Raw genomic sequence first — 20,614 nt, 5'->3', positions numbered from 1 at the left:
ATCGAAGATCCATGTTTAGGTTAGGTTAGGTTAGGTTAGGTTAGGTTGGGTTAGGTTAGGTTAGAGTTGGTTAAGTTTACTATTTCAGCTTTGGTTCAGTTACTTTTCTTGACTAGGTGAAGATAAAAATATAATTCATGCTCATTCCATTTTATTTTCAAATAAATGCATAGTACAAAGATATTAAAATGGCATAGCTAAATTCATAGCTACTGCATCTAGTAGGGAGAGTGATACTTCATTTTGAGATTAAGACGGAATAAATAATTATTATTGATGTATAAATACCCTCCTTTATTAGCTATCCGCTCCATTGCAAACGACTTCAGTAACTAAATTGAAAACATAGCAAAAGCCAATTTATATAGCAGCGTTCGGTCGAATGGGACACATAAAAACCGTACGTTTCGGCGGAATTCGGTCGAATGGGACACCTCAAAAACCGCCTTCGGTCGAATGGGATTTCGGTCGAATGGGACTAAAGCTACAGGTCTGGGAGTAAAGGCATATTTGTGTTAAGGTGATGTAAGAAATTAGTAAATGAATCTGCTTTAATATCCGTGAACTAAATATGTGAAGAAATAGCAGACGATTTTTGAATTTCAATGTTTTCCGGTTGAAACTTTTAGCTGTTGCGCAAAGATAATTTTGAACGAGCTTTCATATATTCAATTTAACACTCGGTCGGTAGGCGGCGATACTTGTGACCAAAATTTAAACTACTCACGAAGCTTATACTGAATTTGTAGAGGGGGTTTTCCCGAATCTAAAACCTTTTAGAGGTTAACGGTATTAGTTAGTGTAGGCAGGGCCGGAGTAACCAATAGGCCGAATAGGCCTGGGCCTAGGGCACCAAGCCTACAAGGGGCACCAAGAGGGATCGAAAAAAAAAGTACAAAACTTTAATCATTTGCTTTTCACAAAATATTTTCCGGAGTAATTTTAGTAAATGCGTCCACCCCTATGAACCAAAAACGTTTGATTGTCACATTCTCTGACGGACTGCCGTCTAGCCCCTGACGACCTACTAAATTTGGCAGCAAAATGAATTTTCCTTCCATTTCTCAATTATAAATTGAGGAAGCGCCTAGCTCGCTTCGCTAGCTATTGAAAGGGGGCACCAAAATAAACTTGGGCCTAGGGCCCCATAAAGTCTTAAACCGGCCCTGAGTGTAGGGAGCTGTTGGCTGGCGTGGTAGGAACGCATTTTATCCCGGCCAGCCGCTAAAAGGCCTTAAAAGTCGCACGATGACTGAGGCCTTTGATGGTGTCTTGGGTATTAGCTTAGCTGATTATTATTATTATTGTACGGTAACAAAAATTTGAAGTCGCAACTACAAACTATAACTAAATATTAGTAACAGCAGAAGTAAATGAACGGAATTTAAAAAAATTAATCAATTAGATTTTAATTAAACTTTAATATATCTCATATTAAGTGCATTTTCTATATAGGATCTCCCTTTACTGAACGTTTTCAAGTTTCGCGCCTTTATAGCAACACTATCGCCATCTAGCGACTAGTAGGTGATGACGTGTATATCAAATGTGGATACCCATAATTCCTTAGGGAAATTTTTGGCGGGAATGGAAGGGCCGGATTCCGTTAGACTTTCATCTCTCCACGTTAAAGAAAATGCCTTTTGAAATCCCCCCATCAACGCTGTCTAAGCCCTCCCGGCATGCACTGCGTTTTTGGTAGGGGCCAACGTTTTACCTGAACTCTGGCGACGAAAAAGAGAGTTATTTCCAAGGTTCATTTTAAATATTTCTTAGCAATGGGAACCGTTGTGTTTGATCATTTCCTTTTTGTTACAGATTTTATCTTAACATTGTTACCTTCTATTAATAATTTTAATTTATAAAAGAGAAAAATAACTTAATAATAATAATAATAATCAACTAGGCTAATACCCAAGGCACCACCTAAGTCATCCAGTCACTTTTAAAGCCATTAATTCAGGTGGCCGGGTTACATGTTAGGCCTTGGTTTTTAGATACAACATTAAATAACATAAAAAGCTTTACCTTAATTTTTTGGAATAATTAAAAAAAAATTATTATGTGTGATCAGGTTGATATCCAAAATGTCTTAAGCCAGGAAACCATCTCTACTTGGAATGCTTATCGCTGAAGATTTTCGTCTCGATGTGGCTGACGGTTTTTTTGACGTCACTATGTTAACTTAACGAACAACAACGTGAGAAGGGAGCGCGCGCAAAGGGGATTTTTCCTCTCGTAGGATACGGTAGGATAAGCTTTCCAAGTAGAGGTATGGATTCCTGCTTAAACTAAAACAATCCAATATAAATAAAACTAATACAAACGGAAATCTAATAAAATTTCATCCGAATGTTTAAAAAATTGTTTCCATTAAAACCAGATTGAGGGTGATGCTTAAGACAAAGGATTCTGGGTAATGTTGAGCCTGACAGACTTAACATCCGCTTTTCCCCTGCAGTCAACTTCTCCACTCCAAGGTAATAGCAGAAGTTTATAATAAAAGTGCTAAATCTACTTCTATGGCGACTTTTCGACCGTACCCCGACCCTAAAACGACTTCATGTGCTACAGGGGTAAGTATTCTATTTGAAACCGATGGCGCTAGATGTAAAAAACTTTAAACAATTTTTGCTGAACGAAAGTTTAAACAACACTTCGGGAAGAGACGAAGACGTTCGCGTTTACGCCTAGAAGTGGGTTGCTTAAACTCTCTACTATCCCCCCGCCGGTTTGTGTGGGGGAAGGTAAAACGTTACCGGTGTGCACTTCAATTTCGAGCTAAAAATATTCGCAGCATATGCATTCTCCCTAAATGTAATAATTACATTCTTGAAAACATTCTTTCATTTTCCACTCTTTCTGAAAGGTATGGCTCTCTACCTACGTCTACAGGTAGGGTGTCGCGTGAGTTGCTAACATCCGCTCTTATTGCGGTGTGCGAAGAGAGAGGTTGGTTTCCCCATTGTTGCACCTTCTGCTGGGTATGGCTTGCGTCGAAGGTGCGACCTTCAACGGCAGGGTTCTCTAGCTGCCTTGGCTGTTCTGTCACCTGTCCGGGCTGTGGACGCTGGCGTAGGGCATGATGAACAGGATCTCCGGTGGTGCGCACTCTTTTTGCGGTACACCGGGCTACAAATCTAATACACGTTGTCTGTGTGTAGGTTAACTTATTGAGAGAAGGGTTGTTCAAAAATGGAAAATGCAAAATGCAAAATACTTTCTAACTCAAAATGTAAAATGTAAAATAATGCTATTTGCATTTTCAAAATGCATTTTGAACAACCCTGATTGGGAGTGAAAACCCGACAAATATCCCTTTTTTGGGAAATGACCAAACAAATTACTTTACGCGAACGGACCGATCAAAACGATAAACATTTGCTATGGCCTCGAAAATGTAAATACTCCTTTTGTGTGCTGGCCTGAATTATTATCTGAATTATTTTTCTAGTTGAGTTATTTAACGATAAAGTGTAACCCGGCAACCTGTTTATAAGCATTAAAAGTCGCTCGATGACTTGGACCTAAGGTGGTGCCTGGCCTAGCGAATTATTTTAAAAGGGAAAATTTTCATTTATCGACCCCCTTTTAATGACTTTTTCTGGTTCTTTCGAAAAACTCAAAAAACATTTTTTGGAAGCATTTTAATTTTTTTTTAAATTAGCCTAGTCTTTCAAAAACTTATTATAATAAAAAAAAATTTAAGCTTTGCTTTCATTTTAGGCATTTATCTAATCATTTAATGTATAAAAACCACTTTATTAAAGTAAATAATTGCAAATAATTATTCTTGTAAATGGAAAGTAATAGTAATTATATGTTAAACTATTGACAGATGTATAAATACCGCAATATACAAATTTAAACATTTCTAATTCTTTTCCCTGTATTATTTATTTATTTTTCCTTGACTGTGCTCCCATCTGGTTAGTCGCCTTGTTAGAAAAGGTTGTATCTATAAAAGTCACTAATAAAAATCTTGAAACTTGAATCTAGAATCTGATAATATTGGAACCATTCTATAAATGCCAAGGATGTCATATAGAGAATAACCACAAAGCCATATAGAAACAAAATATCAAGTACCATTAAATCGGATATTTTCTTCCATAGTTTTAAAGTTCAAATATCCTTTTGTGAATAACCAGAAAGTCAAATTATAGAAACAAAATGTCAAGTACCATTAATGAGTACAAAATACTGATTAAGTTCTTTAAGTTACATAAGCAAACCTACAACGGAATAAGCTACCTTGTACGATCTCTCACAAAAATAAACTAGCGGTTTGCCAAAGACGGTCTGAAAAATAAATATAAGTACGTATAAATAAAGATATTAATTCCGGAAATCCAATTTTCCTAATAGAGATAATCTTTTAAAAATATGGAAACTCGAGGAAGCAGCGAACCAACGACAAATCATATTTACCATCTCCCCCTATTATGTAAATCTTCGTTTTTAAGAGCAAATATTGGAGAGGAGAGCGTTGGATAAAATAACGAACGATTCAATTATTCGGTAGAGGGTGCTGTCAGCGATGAGATGTATTATAAGGAAGAGCATAAGTAACATAATCGACATAAGTATGACACAGAACGAATTCGGATAATGATAGTCTGTCGTGGAGTGATTGCGAAATAGGAAGTTTCCGTATAGGAGACTCGTCTCTTCCTACTCTTTCCGTTGGCAAAATAGTTGGGTTAGTTTGATGGTGAGAAAGTCAAACGTACACGCGTTTAGGTTTGAAATTCGAAAATAACAAACTTCTGAAATGGAGCCAGTGCTTATAATAGTTATTTTTAGTTTCCGAATCAATAATTGACCATTATTTTTCAAAAGTAAGCGTTATTTACACTTTTGAAAGCATTTCAATTATCAATAGGCCTTGGCTGGTCCGTCGGCCATTTTCCGGGCCTCCTCCAAATACTAGGAGCAGTTCGCGGAGGGTTGTCAGTCCGTCGGTACGTACGTCGTTAATGGTTTACGTTGTCATTGGCGAAACAGACTATCATTAAACAATAGAGCGTTCTATAAAATCGGTGTGGTGTGCTTTCCCCCATTTGAGTACGGAGGAGGTGAAGGTTTGGCCGGTTTTTCATGTGAGAGAAAAATATTTATCTGGCAAACCCGTAAGAAATTGAGAGCAGTCGATTTTTAGGAGTAGCGTAGTTGCTAGCCTAGGCTTCACTAATTTCCAGCTTTCCGCGCCATTTTTCTTATTTAAAATGATTTCTATAATAAATGTATGATGGAAAATAAGCAAAATACTAGTCCCAAATCCACGGGTTTAAAAAGAAACTTAGATCATGAAAATATTCTTAACCCCAAATATACTTCAACACCTAGAGTCCCTCCTACAACTCCTAAAAGGTACGTCTCTAAAATATTCATTTAAAGACAGGACATAAGCCGAATTCTCTTAAGCCAAAGAATAACAAATGTTGTTAGTCCTGCTCTATAGTCTGTATGAAACATTTTGCCAGTTTTAGACCGATTTTATAGAACGCTCTATTTGCGTTGGGTGAATAGGAAGTGTCATACTTATGTTTATTACGTTACTTATGGAAAGAGTGAGAAGAGTCCGTATACCTTCGATGCGGAGGAATTCCAAAAGACGGATGATCCCGCACCATCGCTTAAATCCTTCGCTTCGTTTCTCTAACAAGCGGCGCAGCCCAGACCTAAACTCTCTATATCCTTTCTTATCTCTATAAATTGAAAATATTTTCACGAATAAATTCTAAAAGAGCCACGAGATGGAGCGGGTGGCGGAGGGTTGGGATAAATTCAAAAAGAAACGCGCATCTTGGCATCAAAGGGGGTAGAACTCTCGTTTCTCGTTTAAAAGCGGAAAGCCTTTAAATCCGAAAGATCTGTATTGTTTCCAGTTGGTCTCGTTCCGGGGTTTGGTGGTTAGCCCGGCCAACACGATTGTTCTTTCCTTTGACATTTCCCGAGATTGCCTGTTTGGAAATTCCGTCGGCGTACGTCTGTCTCCCGCCGAATATATACGATTTGAAACCTCGACGAGTGATCGACTCCGAAGCCGAGACTGCCAGAAGGGGTACAGTCCCAACGCGCTCTTATTCCTTTCTACCAATTGACATCCACTTCGGTCTTTGTCCGTATTGTATACGCCTATCTCGCTCGCTTAATTTCGTTTATACGAGGTTTGGGAATTCTAAAGAAAATCGTTCTCTATTTTAGGGAAATAAAATAAAGGACAACTTGCCAGATAAACAAAATTAATGCTTCTTTTTTTACTAACGTTTTAAAAGGTGTTGGTTTGGAAACAAAGGCTTAGTTTGCAAGTTCTCTCCCCACTGGTTTAAGGGGTTTTCCCCGAGCTCTTCGGTTTCCCCTCCCATAAAAACTTGTTGAGGTTAACGGTAATAGTTAGTGTAGGGAGCTGTTGGCTCGATCGCGTGGCATGCAGGGCTTGCCACCACCCTCCTACGCGTTGTAACCCGGCCACCTGAATTAATGGCTTCAAAAGTCGCTTGATGACTTAGGCCTAAGGTGGTGCCTTGGGTATTAGCCTAGCTGATGATGATGAAAGGTGACAGCAATTTATTGAGTTAATTTTAATTAGGAACGGATCGCTTTAAATATTACATTCGATTAAATGAAAAGTTTTATTTGGTGGAGTCATAAGTAACATAGCCGTTATTATCATTAGTATAGGGGTTGGGTGGTTGGGTTAAGCCCAACCTAGCACTTCGACCAGAGGTCCATTATGCAGATCCAGCGTTTTAGTCGAAACGAAGCGCAAAATTTGCTTCGCTGAGATATTGAAAAGATCACTCGTTTCCAGCCTGTGCATACCAAGATGCTCCAACCTTTGAGCTGCGTAAGAATCACATACACAAAGGACATGAGAGGAAGTTTCCTCCTCTGCAAAGCATTCCCGGCACATAGGACTCTCAGATGGCGATGTCTATTTAGCTGGCCGTGACCTAAAAGTAGGCTCGTAACCAACCTGATACTACTCTTAGAGTAGTTACCGACACTGTCCGATAGCAATTAATGGTAGTTTGTCGCGGAGTGATTTTTAAATTAGAATATTTGAATTTTACATTCTATAAAATGAAAAGTTTAATTTGGTGGGTTCATAAGTAATATAACCGTTACAAGTATGACACTTTCCCATAGCAATTAATGATAAATTGTCGCAGAGTGATTGCTAAATGAAACGTTCCCTACACTTTTGGAAATAAATTTAGGTTACAAATTCGAAAATTACTACCTTCAGAAACGAATCACGTATTTATAATGATAACTCTTATGTTTTAGTTATTTATTCATGCTTATTAAATAATTATTTTATCAAAGTAGTAGTCATTTCTACTTTCGTAAGGGTTTCAACTTTTAATAGGCCTTGGCTACGTGAAAAGAGCCAACGGAAACCACTTACCGAGAGTTGTCAGTCCCTAGTCAAGTTATTTTTTATGTTGTCATCGGAGAAATAGATTATCGTAAAAAAATTAGCTTCGTGAGAATAGAAGATTTCGTACTTATGTTATTCATTTTGCAATTTATGAGTAAATGGATTTTTTAATAATAACGAAAGTTGGTTAGCAATTAAACTTTTAAAAGTATTTACGATGAAACTCCAATTTAGCGTTGAGCTAAAGATAAAAGTAATCAGCTATGGAAATAAAAACGACGTTTAAAATAAATATATATTTATAAAATCATTTATAAAAAAAATAAAAATCATTAAAACGTAAAATATTTTAAAAAAATATTTCAACTGACAAGTTCTTTAACAGTTACATCATTAGAGATAGTTTAACACTATTCAAAACGCGTACAAAATGTAACTACTAATATTAATAGGTATTTCTAGATTCTGACTTTTCTAGAATAAGCAAAAACGCGAATATTTCCAATAACTAGAAATTTTCAAATGCAACGAAATATTAAAAAAAAATGCTCTATCTAATAGTATTTTTTTCGAAATTACTTCAACTTGTAACGTTGTAATAATAATTTAAAATATTGAAAGTACCTCTATGCAGTCGTCACTTCCTGGACAGAAACGTCTCGTTGACGTTATAAAATACTACATTTAAAAATATCTTAAAATCATAAATTGTAAATGTTTTCAGAATAACACATATCAGTCAATTTAGTGATGGTTTTAAAACTTTCGTCTCGAGTTGCTTTTGATCATGTGTATCAGATTTGTAGCCCGGTGTACCGCAAACAGAGTGCACACCACCGGAGGTCCTCATCAGAATGCCCTACGCCAGCGTCCACAACCCGGACAGATGACAGAACAGCCAAGGCAGCGAGAGAACCCTACCGCTGACGGTCTCACCTTCGATGCAAGCCCCTCAACCCAGCAGAAGGTGCAACAATGGGACGACCAACCCCTCACTTCGCACACAGCAGTGGGAATAAGAGCGGATGCTATAGCAACTCCAGCCGACACCCTACATACGTAGGTAGAGAGCCACACCCTTCAGAAAGAGCTCCTAAAGGGGAACGACGGGTACACAGCGGCCCACTTAACCCGCCACAGCTGGCACTGGACACCCGGTGTTGCGCCCAAAGGCCGGGAAACAGGTCCTCTGCGCCTCATACGGAGACCCGCCAACCCACAGCAGGCTACCCAGTCCTCCGAGTCAATCTGTGTCGAGCTGTGAAGAAGGCCAAATTTAACGCGGATGATACGGAAGTAATCCATAAGGCAGTCCTGTAAAAGAGTCGGTTGTCCGGCTGGTTCCAGAAACCAGTTTCAATCCTGTCCTTGATTTTCAGCTATTATCAGCATTTGTGCTACCAAATTGCGAGAAGAAGCTATAATTTCAAATTATTCCAGCTTCGTCCCAAGCAACGCGTACACCGGATGGTCATTTGTGTATACGGTTGTTGGTCAAACGTAGCTTCCGGTCGATGAATTGATGGTGGAACAAGCCGTTAGTAGGCTTACAAACGGAAGCTTCATCAATTTGTAAGCCTACTAACGGAACATCCACACCATTCAGCAACTTGATCTCCATGTTCCAACGGTCTCCGTTAAAATGTGTACTGCATCGCCAACATTTAACTCCGAAGTGATGACAGTGCTGTCTCATTTGTCGCTTTTATATCAACCCGGGGAGGTTTAGCCCTTCTTTTGAAACGTATTGTGGAAACTTATAGGAATGTAAAGGTAGCTACAAGTTCCCCATTCTCGTTTTGAAAGGGTCGCTTATAGCTTTCGGCGAATTATTAGTAATTTTGGAGTTAGAGATATGTCATAAATATTCTTTACATTAAAGAATCTGAATGTATTACTTTCAGACGAAAATTCAACCATTGACTCTATAACTAAAGAATTGTTACATTGTGTCTTTAATTTTAGCTGTAATTACCTATAATAAAGATAATTGACTTTCTAAAGTATATATTAGTTCTCACCCAACTGCAATAGTAACTAGAACTTTTAAATGCCTGAGGAACTTAAGGATCGTACGGCTGACATTTTTAAAAATATAATTTAAAAAAGGCCCAAGCATTGCTAAGAAATAGGTTTGTTGTCTTTGAGTTGGTACAAAAGCAATACGTAACAAAGAAATACAACAGAATATTGTATCATTATTTAATAATAGGTAAAATAAAGGAGGAGTCACTAGAGATTTCAGGAAGCTTTACCTTAAAAACAGTTGCTGTCATAAACTTTACATTTGCAGTAATTTTCTTTGTAGTATATATAATACTTAAGGGTTAAAATAATATAATAATCAGCTAGGCTAATACCCAAGGCACCACCCTAGGCCCAAGTCAACTAGCGACTTTTATTGCCTTTAATTTAGGTGGCCAGGTTACAACGCGTAGGAATTTAAGGAATTGAATATTATAATAATAAGCTAGGCTAATACCCAAGGCACCACCTTGGGTCCAATTAGTTATCTAGCGACTTTAATGCCTTTAAATCAAGTGGTTGGGTTACAATGCGTAGGAGAGTGGTGGTTAGCCCATAGACAATCTGGGTTAGGCCAAAATTCAGATAGTGAAAAACCAAAACATAGTTATAGCGCGGTAGTAACATCTGTTCAAACCTCAGACAAAATTTTTAATAAAACTGGAGTTTTACAAACGGCGAAAGCTGTAGCCTCGAATCCCGCCCAACCAAAAAAATAGAATCCAAATTAGAATGGTCTTAGATGGGGGGAGTCAGGGGACTTTCATAATGGAAGAGTTAGCCCAAAAATTAAACTTACCTGTAATGGGGGAGGAAAGTTTCAACGTAGGCTCATTCATGGAGAAAACTCCTAAAAAAGCGATTAGAAAAAGCGTTCTCTTAGAGTTACAAAATAAGAAAAACTTCAATAAAAATATGGAATTAGTAGCGGTAGTCGTTCCCTTTATTTGTAACCCCACTGAAACTTTAGATTGCCCAGAAATTGAAGCCTTCATGGATGAAAAGGGTTTAGCCTTAGCAGATGACCCGCGAGAATACCCTATAGGCCCGTCAGAAATTAGCGTACTGATTGGCGGGGACTATTTTTGGCAAATTGCCAACGATAAAAATTTTGAAAGATTTAATTCTAGAGTAGTTGCTCAGGAAACAATGTTTGGGTGGGTAATTTTAGGCCCCACTAATAGGCGGGAAGAACCCCTACATGTAGGCAATTATTTGACTACGGTCATGAGAATTAGCATTGAGCAAAGAAACGTTGATAAAACTCTAAAACAGTATTTCGAACTTGAAAGTTTAGGAATCAATGGAGAAAAAGAAACCATAAACGATAGCGAAAAACAAATTATAGAAAATTTTAAAGAAACGACCGAATTTAAAAATGGTAGATACCACGTTAAGTTCCCTTGGAAAGTTGAGAAAAGTGTTTTGCCAGATAACAAAACGGTAGCTTTAAAAAGAATCGGTGGTTTAGTGAACAGATTTTCAAGGGATAGAACGCTTTACGCGGAGTACAAGGCCATTATTGAGGAACAAATAGATTTGGGAATAATAGAAGAGGTCCCCACCCAAGAAATCGAAACAAACAAGCCGGGGGTCTATTATTTGCCACAACAACCTGTCAAACGGGATCATTCAACTACGAAGCTCAGGGTGGTCAATGACGCGTCAGCCAAAGTAAAGGGGGCCCCGTCATTAAATGACTGTTTAGCGTCAGGCCCAAATTTAAATCCAAATATTTTGCTTATCTTGCTTAAATTTAGAGAAAATAAAATTGCGTTCGTTAGTGATATAGAAAAAGCATTTTTAATGATAGCGATAGCCGAAGAGGACAGAGATAGCGTCCGATTTTTTTGGGTAGTAGAGGACCATGGTAAAATTAAGACAAACGAATTTAAAACTTTTAGAATGGCGAGGGTGCCTTTCGGGGTGAACTCTTCTCCATTTCTTTTGGCTGCCACTATAAAATTACATATAGAACGTAGCGAGATAAAAGACCAAAGAGTAAAAGAAGCGATAGACCAGTCACTTTACGTAGACGACCTCTCAACCGGTGAAGATAATGTAGAAAGTGCATTCCAAGTATCTAAAGGTTGTTCGGAATTATTGCTAAAAGCCAATATGAGGCTAAGAAAGTGGGAAACCAATTCGCCCCGATTAAAAAACATGTGGGAGGAATATGAAAATTCTGGTCAAACTAGCTTGTTCCCCACATTAGATCAGGGAAATCAAATCAAAATTCTAGGTATGGAGTGGAACACCACTTCGGATAAATTTTCATTTGACTTTTCAAAATTAATAGCTAGCGCTAAAAAACTGCCTAAAACTAAAAGATCCGTACTTAGTGTAGTTGCTCAAATTTTTGATCCTATAGGGATACTTTCGCCATTCACGGTAAAGGGAAAGTTATTATTCCAGGAATTATGGCGAATAAAATCAGACTGGGATAAGAATTTAGAACTAGAATTAAGAGCTGACTTCGAAAATATTTGCGGGGATTTAGAACAATTAAATCAGATTAGCCTCCCCAGATATTATCTTCACGAAACAAACGATCAGGTAGTAGAAAGGGACATTCATTGCTTTTGCGATGCTAGTACCAAGGCCTACGCAACGGCTGTATACCTGAGATACGTAGATAAAAATCAAAGAGTAGGTGTCACGTTAATTACATCCAAATCTAAAATAGCGCCCTTGAAAGAAACTGAAAATCAGTCGGAATTGTCAGTACCGAAGCTGGAATTAATGGGATGTTTATTAGGGGCTAGGATAGTGGATAGCGTTAAAGATAATTTCAGGCACAAAATAGATAACATTTACATGTGGACTGATTCCACAGTGGCGTTGTATTGGATCATAGGGGTCGAAAAATCGTGGAAACCGTTTGTATCAAATAGGACGTTAGAAATTAGAAAACTTTCCGACATAGCCAGCTGGGCTCACTGCCCTGGGATCCAAAACCCCGCGGATCTTGCTACTAGGGGTCTCACAGCCAGATAATTAATTAGTAGTAAATTGTGGTGGGAGGGTGCTCCCTTTCTTAAGGACTCAAAGGAAAACTGGCCAAACGCGGAAACCCCCCTAGAAATACCAAAAAATCTAGATTTGCAGGAAAGAAAAACCGTCCTGACCATTAGTTTCCCAGAGGAAATAGGAGTTCATAAATTAATTGACTTGAATAGGCATAGTTCGATACAAAAAGCATTTAGAATTACCGCCAGAGTAATTAGATTTACTAATAAAACTAGAAAAATGAAAAACCCAGATTCCGAGGCGATAACGGCCGAGGAGCTAGAAAAGGTAGAAAATATTTGGCTAAAATCAATTCAGCAATCTGAATTTAAACTAGAAACGGATAATTTGAAGGAAAATAAAAAAGTTGCGGAAAACTCAAAATTGTTAACGCTTAATCTGTTTTTGGATCAAAATGGTATAATGCGAGTGGGAGGTAGATTAGTTGAAAGTAACCTTAGCCATGAAAATAAACACCCAATTGTGCTCCCAAAAACAAATAGATTCACGAAGTTATTGACAATTAAGGCCCACGAAGAGGTAAAACATAGTGGAGTTAGTGATACTATCACCCAATTACGAGAGCGTTATTGGATTTTGTCAGGCAGACAATTAGCAAAAATCATAGTTCAAAATTGTTTAAAATGCAAACGTTTAGCGGCTAAAGCCGGAGATATGCCTACAGCACCCCTACCTCGCGAAAGAATAGAGGAATCCATGCCATTTTCGGTAGTCGGAATAGATTTCGCAGGCCCCGTTTTCATTAAAACAAAAGACAAAGACCTCGTGAGTAAGGCATACATCTGTTTATATACTTGCGCAACCACACGCGCCGTCCACTTAGAATTGGTCTCGTCCCTCTCGACGGAAGAATTTATTTTGGCTTTACGTAGAATTATAGCTAGACGAGGAACCCCTAGTATTATTTACACGGATAATGCAAAAACCTTTAAAAAAGCAGAGTTAGATTTAAAAGCAATTTACAATTCAATAAAAAATGACAAAGTTGGAGAGTTTTTCGGAAATAAAGGCATTAGTTGGAGGTATATAGTTGAACGAGCCGCCTGGATGGGTGGATGGTGGGAACGGTTAGTGAGATCAGCAAAAACCACCTTGAACAAAATCTTAGGCACAGCAAAATTAAACTATTCCGAAATGACCACCGCATTAGCCGAAACTGAGGCGATGATAAATTCGCGGCCAATAACGTACGTCTATAACGACGCGAAAGAACCAGTGCCGCTAACGCCAGCGCATTTTCTCATTGGAAAACGCGTAACCGCTTTGCCGCCCTCTAAATTCAAATACGAACCAAAAAACACCGCGACTCGCCAAGAAGCCACCAAAAGGTGGAAATATAGACAATCGCTAATGGAACGATTTTGGAAACGGTGGCAGAAGGAATATATTCTTCAATTGCGTTCTGCCCACCATAACCAATATGTGAAAAAGGAAATCGTTATTAAAAACGGAGATGTAGTGTTGTTACGCGAGGACAAACTTCCAAAACAGTCGTGGAAAATAGGTTTGGTAGTCGAAATTTTCGAAGGTCGCGATAACAAAATTCGGTCATGCGCGGTGCGAACATCAAACGGACAAGTAGTGCGAAGACCAGTGAAACTGTTATTCAATTTAGAAATTCAAGACAATCCTAATTAGTGAATACCTCGAAACCCTTTCTCCGTATTCACGGGGGGAGTGTAGAAAACTTAGCCAACAAGCTAATTAAATTGAAAGTAATAAGTGTTAATTGTTAATTAATAATAGTGTATAAAATGAATAATTTCAATGTGTAATATTTTAGTTTTAGTATTTTATTTTAGTGTATTGTAATAATTATTAGTGTGTATTGTAATAATTATTTTAGTGTATTGTAATAATTATTTTAGTGTATTGTAATAATTATTTTAGTGTATTGTAATAATTATTTTAGTGTATTGTAATAATATTTTCATGTATGTATTTTCCAAGTTTTGTATTTTTTTGGTAAAATTCCAATATCCGTTCTCAGACAATGTAGAAAAAACCCAGGTCGTATCGAAAGCGCTCTATAGAAGGAAACGCAGGTGCGTTTTGGAAAATTTCCAGGGTCGGCCTGGTTTTCCCGAGCGCGCTGACCACCATTTTCGCGCCAAAAGGACGACTTGGGTTTCGTGCGAGAAATGTATAGCAGATCTGGGAGCGGTTAGTCATGGGACAGAAAATGTCCCAACCATAGGGCAAAAAATAAAATAGTAAACTTTAAAACTTAAAACCACCTTGTAGTATGATTTTAGAATATAGTATAATAGTAATAGTCATAGCACGTGATGCGCGATAGAGTAATTCATAGTAGTCCCTCAAAATAATAAAAAATATAAAATTATTAAAAACTATAGTCAGTCTAATTATAGCATAGGTAGCGAGTGTAGAAACAAAAAGTTCTCCCGCGGTCTGGTAGAATCCCGCATATATAGAAAATTCTACACCGCGTGTTCAAGAACCTTCAGAAAGCTTTAAATTAACTTCATTATTTATAAGTAGAAAATTAATTGAGAGATGTTAATTTAAATTGTTTCTGAATATGCAGCGCCAAACGGGGTAGACTAAAAACAATGAAAGAATGTGCAACGTTATTCAGGCCGTAATTTTCATATACCTGAAGGTTTTCCGTTAGTCAGATCCGATCATTCCTTTATATTCCTCTCACCCAGCAACCTTATTTCAAATTGTACCTGATTCATTATCCCTAGTAACCGATCTGATCTGCTATAAATAATCTGATCCGATTCAATTATCTGAACTGTTATCTGATTTCTGCATTTAGTATATACTTTATAATATTTTATGAAAGCAAATCAAAATGAACATAAATTAAAATTTCGAAAGTTATTTTGTCGGGGGTTGTGTTAAATCGATAACCGTGAGGCATCTGGAGTCTGCTCGCAATCTGTCTGTCGAGCTACGATGAATTCAGATTAGTTTCCGAGTTTAAACTAAATGATTTCCATTTTTACCCATCTCTTATAAAATCTGATCGTTAATGGAGATAAAGTGAACATTAGAATTGACAAGCTTTTTTATATCTATCACTTAACAAATTTTATTAAAGGGGCTCCAAAGTTCGGTGGCAAAATGTGTGTAAAGTCAGTAAAGTGCGAAATTTACGGTTAACTCTGCCCGCCACTGCCAAGTGAGGGGTTGGAGCCCTGGCGGGAAGGAAAAGCATGCTCAATTTTCTTTTTTTTGCCACCGAACTTTGGAGCCCCTTTAATTCGTTTAGTACTTATAGTGCTAGTATACGGTATTATATGAATTAAATTGGATTATTATAAAGCTTAAATAGTATTGCGTATTAGGATTTTTTGAGGGATTTTAACGACAAAGCAAATCCATTTATTTTCCAAGTTTTTCCAGCAAATCGAATATCTTGGAATTACCTTTTTAAACAATTTTGGTGTGGTTCTTTGCTTTACCTCAAAAATTAGGTTCATATATGGTTTCACATACTTGACAACGTAGGTCAATGATACACTCTTAAAAATAGGGGTGTAACTTAGGAGTCGTAAGGGTGTAATTTTACAATAACACCTTACTTACGCCTTTTTAACTCCAGAAAAAGCATTTTATGTAAAAACACCTTTCGGAATTAAAACTTTTTCTCATAAGGGTGTTAATATCGCGTATAGCAGTAAAACAATTTGTTTAAATTAGATGCCAAAATTAATTTGTGAAACTTACACCTTTAAAAAAGTAAACAATACTGTTATTTACACCTTTAATGGAGTAAAAAAGTGCTACTTAAGAAGGATAAATAAACCAAAAAGGTGTAAAAAAGGTATTACAGATTTCTTTTAATAAAACCTTTTTTCTTGAATTTTTGGGGAATAGTGTAAAAATTAAGTAATTTAACACCTTTAATGGTGTGAGGTAACACCTAAAACAGAACCAATTGGGACCCAAAAAATGTTCTTACAGAAATATTGAAATACACCATATTTTTTTAGAGTGTATCCAGTTGCATCAAAGCCAGTCTTCATTTTTCCACATCGTTCTGAAGGTCAAGTATAAAAACTGGCAGATCGCTGGAACTATCATCCGTGAAATACGTTAAGATTAGGGTCTGCCTAAAGCGAACTTTGTAATTACTAGCATTAGTGAATGGAGAGTCAGTCTTGTTGTATCTCTCTTCGTCGCTATCGATCGGCTTTTCAAATTCTTTGATATTAGCCTCTTGGCCTATACAACCTCGCAAATGTTGACCGATCATTTCCAACCGTTTCTTTAACTCCAGTAAAGTCTAGTTTTATGTCGCATTCAAGTTAATCTAACAGCTCAGTTTCAAAATGCAGTATAGATCGTTTCCAACCGTAGGTATGTGAAAATTATCTTCTTACTAATTTCTGAAGACTCGCTTCGCCTACATCATAGCAAAAACTAGCCCTACTTTATGCATCGATGCTTTAAAATAGAATTAGGCCTTACAGTGATTTTTTTTGCGTCAAGCAAAAGCCAGTCAGGAAAAGAGACAAAGCTATGGCGAAGTGAGTTTTCACAAGATAGGGGTATGAGGATTTTCACCCGCCAGCCTTCGGAACCGATATATTGCGGTCTTTACCATTTCGAATGCTTTCCTTCTTAGAGTCCAAACAAACAGTCCATCCTGTGGAATCCGTTTGTCTACTGGCGTCCATTATTCTGATAGGCAATAAATAAATCTAAATAAGACTTTTAACTGTCTATTTATCTTTCAAAACTGCCCGATAAATTTAACTCGTTTAGGTTTTGAAATGAGTTTAAAACAAGTGTTTTATTATCCGACACAACCTCCATTTTCGTTCCCCCAAAATAAATCCAAACTCTCTACAACTCCCTATTTCTTCCCTACTTAGATTATTGTTCTCCAATCTGGAAACCCTATCTTCTATCTGCCCTCCAAAATGTTCAAAATTCTTTCACTAAACTGTCTCACAAATTATCTGGTCATCGCGTTAACCCTTAACTTTTCCAATTTTTGAACCATCATTTAATTTTAATGATATTTTTTCTACAAATAAATTAGGTTAAGAAACTAAGTTTCTTAAATTTTGAGACTTGAAAAATAAACATTTCTCAAAATATATTTTTTTAATTGAGATTTTTGGATCTTCAATACAAATTTTTAATATATTCAAATATGTTTTGAACTAATTCACCGAAATTAATGACAATTCACATTTAAAACGTAAATCTGAACCTGAATCTGAAGTCCAAATTTAAAAATAAAAATTATTTTTGGAAATATATGAATATTTTGGGGGTCGTGGTTGGTTGCGTGTTGCGACTTGCGACTTTTACTCCTACTTAAAAAATTCCGTTTGTTTATTTTTTTTATAATGGGTTAAGAGGTCCATAAAAAATTTGGGGAAGGTTTAATTTTTTAAACGCGAAAAAAAATTAAAAACCTTTTAAATTTTTTTTTAACGGTATTTGAATATTCAAGGTCGAGGCTGGTCGTGATTTACGACTTAAACGCCACCTTAAAAAAATATTTTCATTCTGTTTACCTAACCAGTTTATAAAATTAAATTGGTGAATGTTAAATTTTTTAAACGCAAGAAGAAAATTGAAAACTTTTATTTAAAAATTATATTTTCGGTTTTTGAATATTTAGGGTCTCATGATTGGTCCCGTATTGCGACTTGAACACCTTTTAAAATTCTGCAAATTTGATTTTTTCTTGATAATGAGCCAACAAGTTCAGGAACAATATATGGTGAATGTGATGTAATTAAAAGTTGATTTTTTTTCTTCAAAAGTTGAGTTTTCACGCGGCCTATTTCATTGGCTGTGGATTAATTAAGTCCTGGGCCTAATATAGTGGGCCGTTCTGGCAGTTTAAGGCAGTTCTAAAACTCTGATTTGCAGTTCTAAAATCAGAATTGGGCAGTGCTATTTTTCGTGAACTTATCACAAAAAAGTATGAAAAATTTAAAATTGCATCTGATTACCTCATGGGAGGTGTCGACGGGCCTTTCCGGTACATATCGACAAACGCAGCCAATTTTGCTAAGCTAAGTTACTTATTTACAGCCCTTTTTTCTCTCATGATTTTGTTAAAATATTCGTCTGCTACAAATTCTAAACTCGGTGCTTTTATAGCTCATTGAATTTAGGTTTTGGGGATTCAGTTTGTATTTGGGCAGTTCTAAAAAATCCTTATTTTAGCCCCTGATTAGGTCATCTTGTTTAATTTATTTCCCACGTGGAAAGTGGGAAGTAAGAAATGTATATAAATTAACGACATTTTATCTTTATTACCCAGTAAAAAACGTAGTAATTATTTTTGAAAAACTACTTTTTAAGGCGGTGGAGTACACGTTTCAATAAAATAACTGTAAACAGGCTGGTATAAGCGATGAAAGCTAAATCTTATATCCCTATTCCTTCGAAAGTCAGTAAAAATCTAAAATCATAAGTAATATTCTCAGTCGTCCTAGTAAGTAAAGGTTTAATAACATGTATACGCTGATGGAATACAGAACTAAAAATAACCTTATATTGATTGACTTAAATGTTATTGGAAATATATTAAATAATAATAATAATAATCAGCTAGGCTAATACCCAAGGCACCACCTTAGGCCTAAGTCACTAAGCGGCTTTTAAAGCCATTAATTCAGGTGGCCAACGTTAATTATATTTTAACATATCAAAGCTTTTGACGAAAAATTTCAACACTGCGTAGGGATATTTTTATATTTATAGAACATTTTTTCCATATATAGTGGTTTTAAAAAGTCCCTGTATACACTTAGTATTTTTCCTTGGGAATACATTTTAAAGTTGTGTTCTAATATAATAGGGATCTGGATGCCTTTCCCTTACATATATTATATACTTTTTCCAATATCCAAAAAGAGGATCTATGGTAGAATTCCCTTCTTTATCCCAAGACGAAAATAAGATGACCCCGAAAAAAATCTCCTTCGAAATTCTTTTATTTTATTGGGAAAAATATTTTTAATGGACGATTGTTTTGAATTGTTTTGATAAAAAGGTTGTAGTGGTTGAAAAGAAAACCTTGCCTTAAAAATATAATTGGGGAATAAAAGATAATCTATTATTTAAAAATACTAATCCTTTAAATATGAATAACTTGTCGTGTCCGCCGCCAAACGGGTAAATTGAATCACGCCAATCATTCAAAAATCTGTAATGTTTGGAGACTTTTGTCGGGGTCATAACCCAACTAACTTTGTAAAGTGGTTGAAGGACTGGTAAAACGGATTAGAGTGGCTAGCTAGTACGGACCCTAACTTACTTAGGCTCGACAAGATTTTTCCGCAAAGCCCGAAAAGCCAAAATAATTGGACGTACACTAGGATGTAGCTCTAACATTATCCGCCGAGCGAGAAAATCTAGCGAAGGAAGGCCAACTCCAAACTAATAAACTGTGTCGGGAAGTTCTTTAAATTTCAGGGGAACCGAGAGGCCAACCTCCCCTCGCGAAGAGCGAAGTGGGCCCAAAACAGAGAGCCAGAAATGGCAATAAATTGATTAGATTTCTGGGAGTGAAGAGTCTCGACATAGACGAACGGGTGCGTCTCTATCTCGAGGGGCTCCAAAGTGCCACTCGAGAAAGAAAAGAAGCGAAAAAGACAGAGAGAGGAGCGACTCTGCTCGTCAGTTTCGCCGCTTTCGGAGCGTACCAAAAACATCCGAAGTCTTTGCGGTTGAGCGACTGCAGCAGACTCGATCCTTTTTACAGAGAGCCGCTTCCCCGCATCGCGTCTACGCGGGCCACCCCTTTTCTATACCGCTGGTGTGTGTGTGTGTGAACCGGAGGAATCCCTCCACCCACCCGGAGAAAAACTTGGATCGGAAAGCGGTGTAAAAAGGAGCCAACATTTCTGGCTCGGGCGTCGAGTCCTCGATATATCAGTTTTTACTTCGGAAGCTAAACGGGCCAAAAAGTTTATTCTCTAGAGGAGAGCTAAAATCTGATAAACAGCAGATGGTTGGAGACTAAAACGGAGAGATGGAGGGAAGCTGATGGAAGTCTGTGTCGGAGATATTTCCATCCACTGGACGCGTTTCCCTCCATATTTGTCAGTCAATCATAAACAATGTTTTATTTTTTAAGTGTGAAAGATTTATGGGATCAAAGAGCGCGCTTACGCTGCTAGTTCAGTAGTTATATCTTTCAATTTATGCACCCCAAATATATAT

The 20,614-nt window shown here is 37.1% G+C and overlaps 3 protein-coding genes across 3 annotated transcripts in view; all 3 read left to right on the top strand.

Annotated features, from left to right (window-relative positions):
• The window catches only part of LOC149926635 (cell adhesion molecule Dscam1-like), a 129,776-nt gene extending 127,302 nt beyond the window's left edge, over positions 1 to 2,474 (top strand). Inside the window, exon 18 of the mRNA XM_090159100.1 lies at positions 2,384 to 2,474. Coding sequence (XP_090015226.1) covers positions 2,384 to 2,388 — 5 coding nt within the window. The 3' untranslated portion in view covers positions 2,389 to 2,474. The remainder of the gene's footprint in view (positions 1 to 2,383) is intronic.
• Positions 2,475 to 10,183: 7,709 nt separating this feature from the next.
• Positions 10,184 to 12,412, top strand: LOC149926634 (uncharacterized). Its single transcript, XM_090157728.1, has one exon. It carries the CDS (start codon positions 10,184 to 10,186, stop codon positions 12,410 to 12,412), a length of 2,229 nt encoding a protein of 742 aa, XP_090013854.1.
• Positions 12,413 to 12,664: 252 nt separating this feature from the next.
• On the top strand, positions 12,665 to 14,083 carry LOC149926633 (uncharacterized). The gene has a single exon (XM_090157727.1). It carries the CDS (start codon positions 12,665 to 12,667, stop codon positions 14,081 to 14,083), a length of 1,419 nt encoding a protein of 472 aa, XP_090013853.1.
• The last annotated feature ends 6,531 nt before the right edge of the window (positions 14,084 to 20,614 follow it).

This window comes from Leiobunum rupestre, chromosome 9 (genome assembly GCF_980474605.1).
Source record: "Leiobunum rupestre chromosome 9, qqLeiRupe1.1.hap1, whole genome shotgun sequence".
Taxonomy (NCBI): Eukaryota; Metazoa; Arthropoda; class Arachnida; order Opiliones; family Sclerosomatidae; genus Leiobunum; species Leiobunum rupestre.
The sequence above is the reverse complement of the archived record's forward strand: the minus strand, read 5'-3'. Positions and strand labels throughout refer to the sequence as shown.

Bases quoted from the DNA above. Each gene is read 5' to 3' on its own strand.
- LOC149926634 (XM_090157728.1), top strand. From the start codon at position 10,184: ATGGAAGAGTTAGCCCAAAAATTAAACTTACCTGTAATGGGGGAGGAA.
- LOC149926633 (XM_090157727.1), top strand. From the start codon at position 12,665: ATGAAAAACCCAGATTCCGAGGCGATAACGGCCGAGGAGCTAGAAAAG.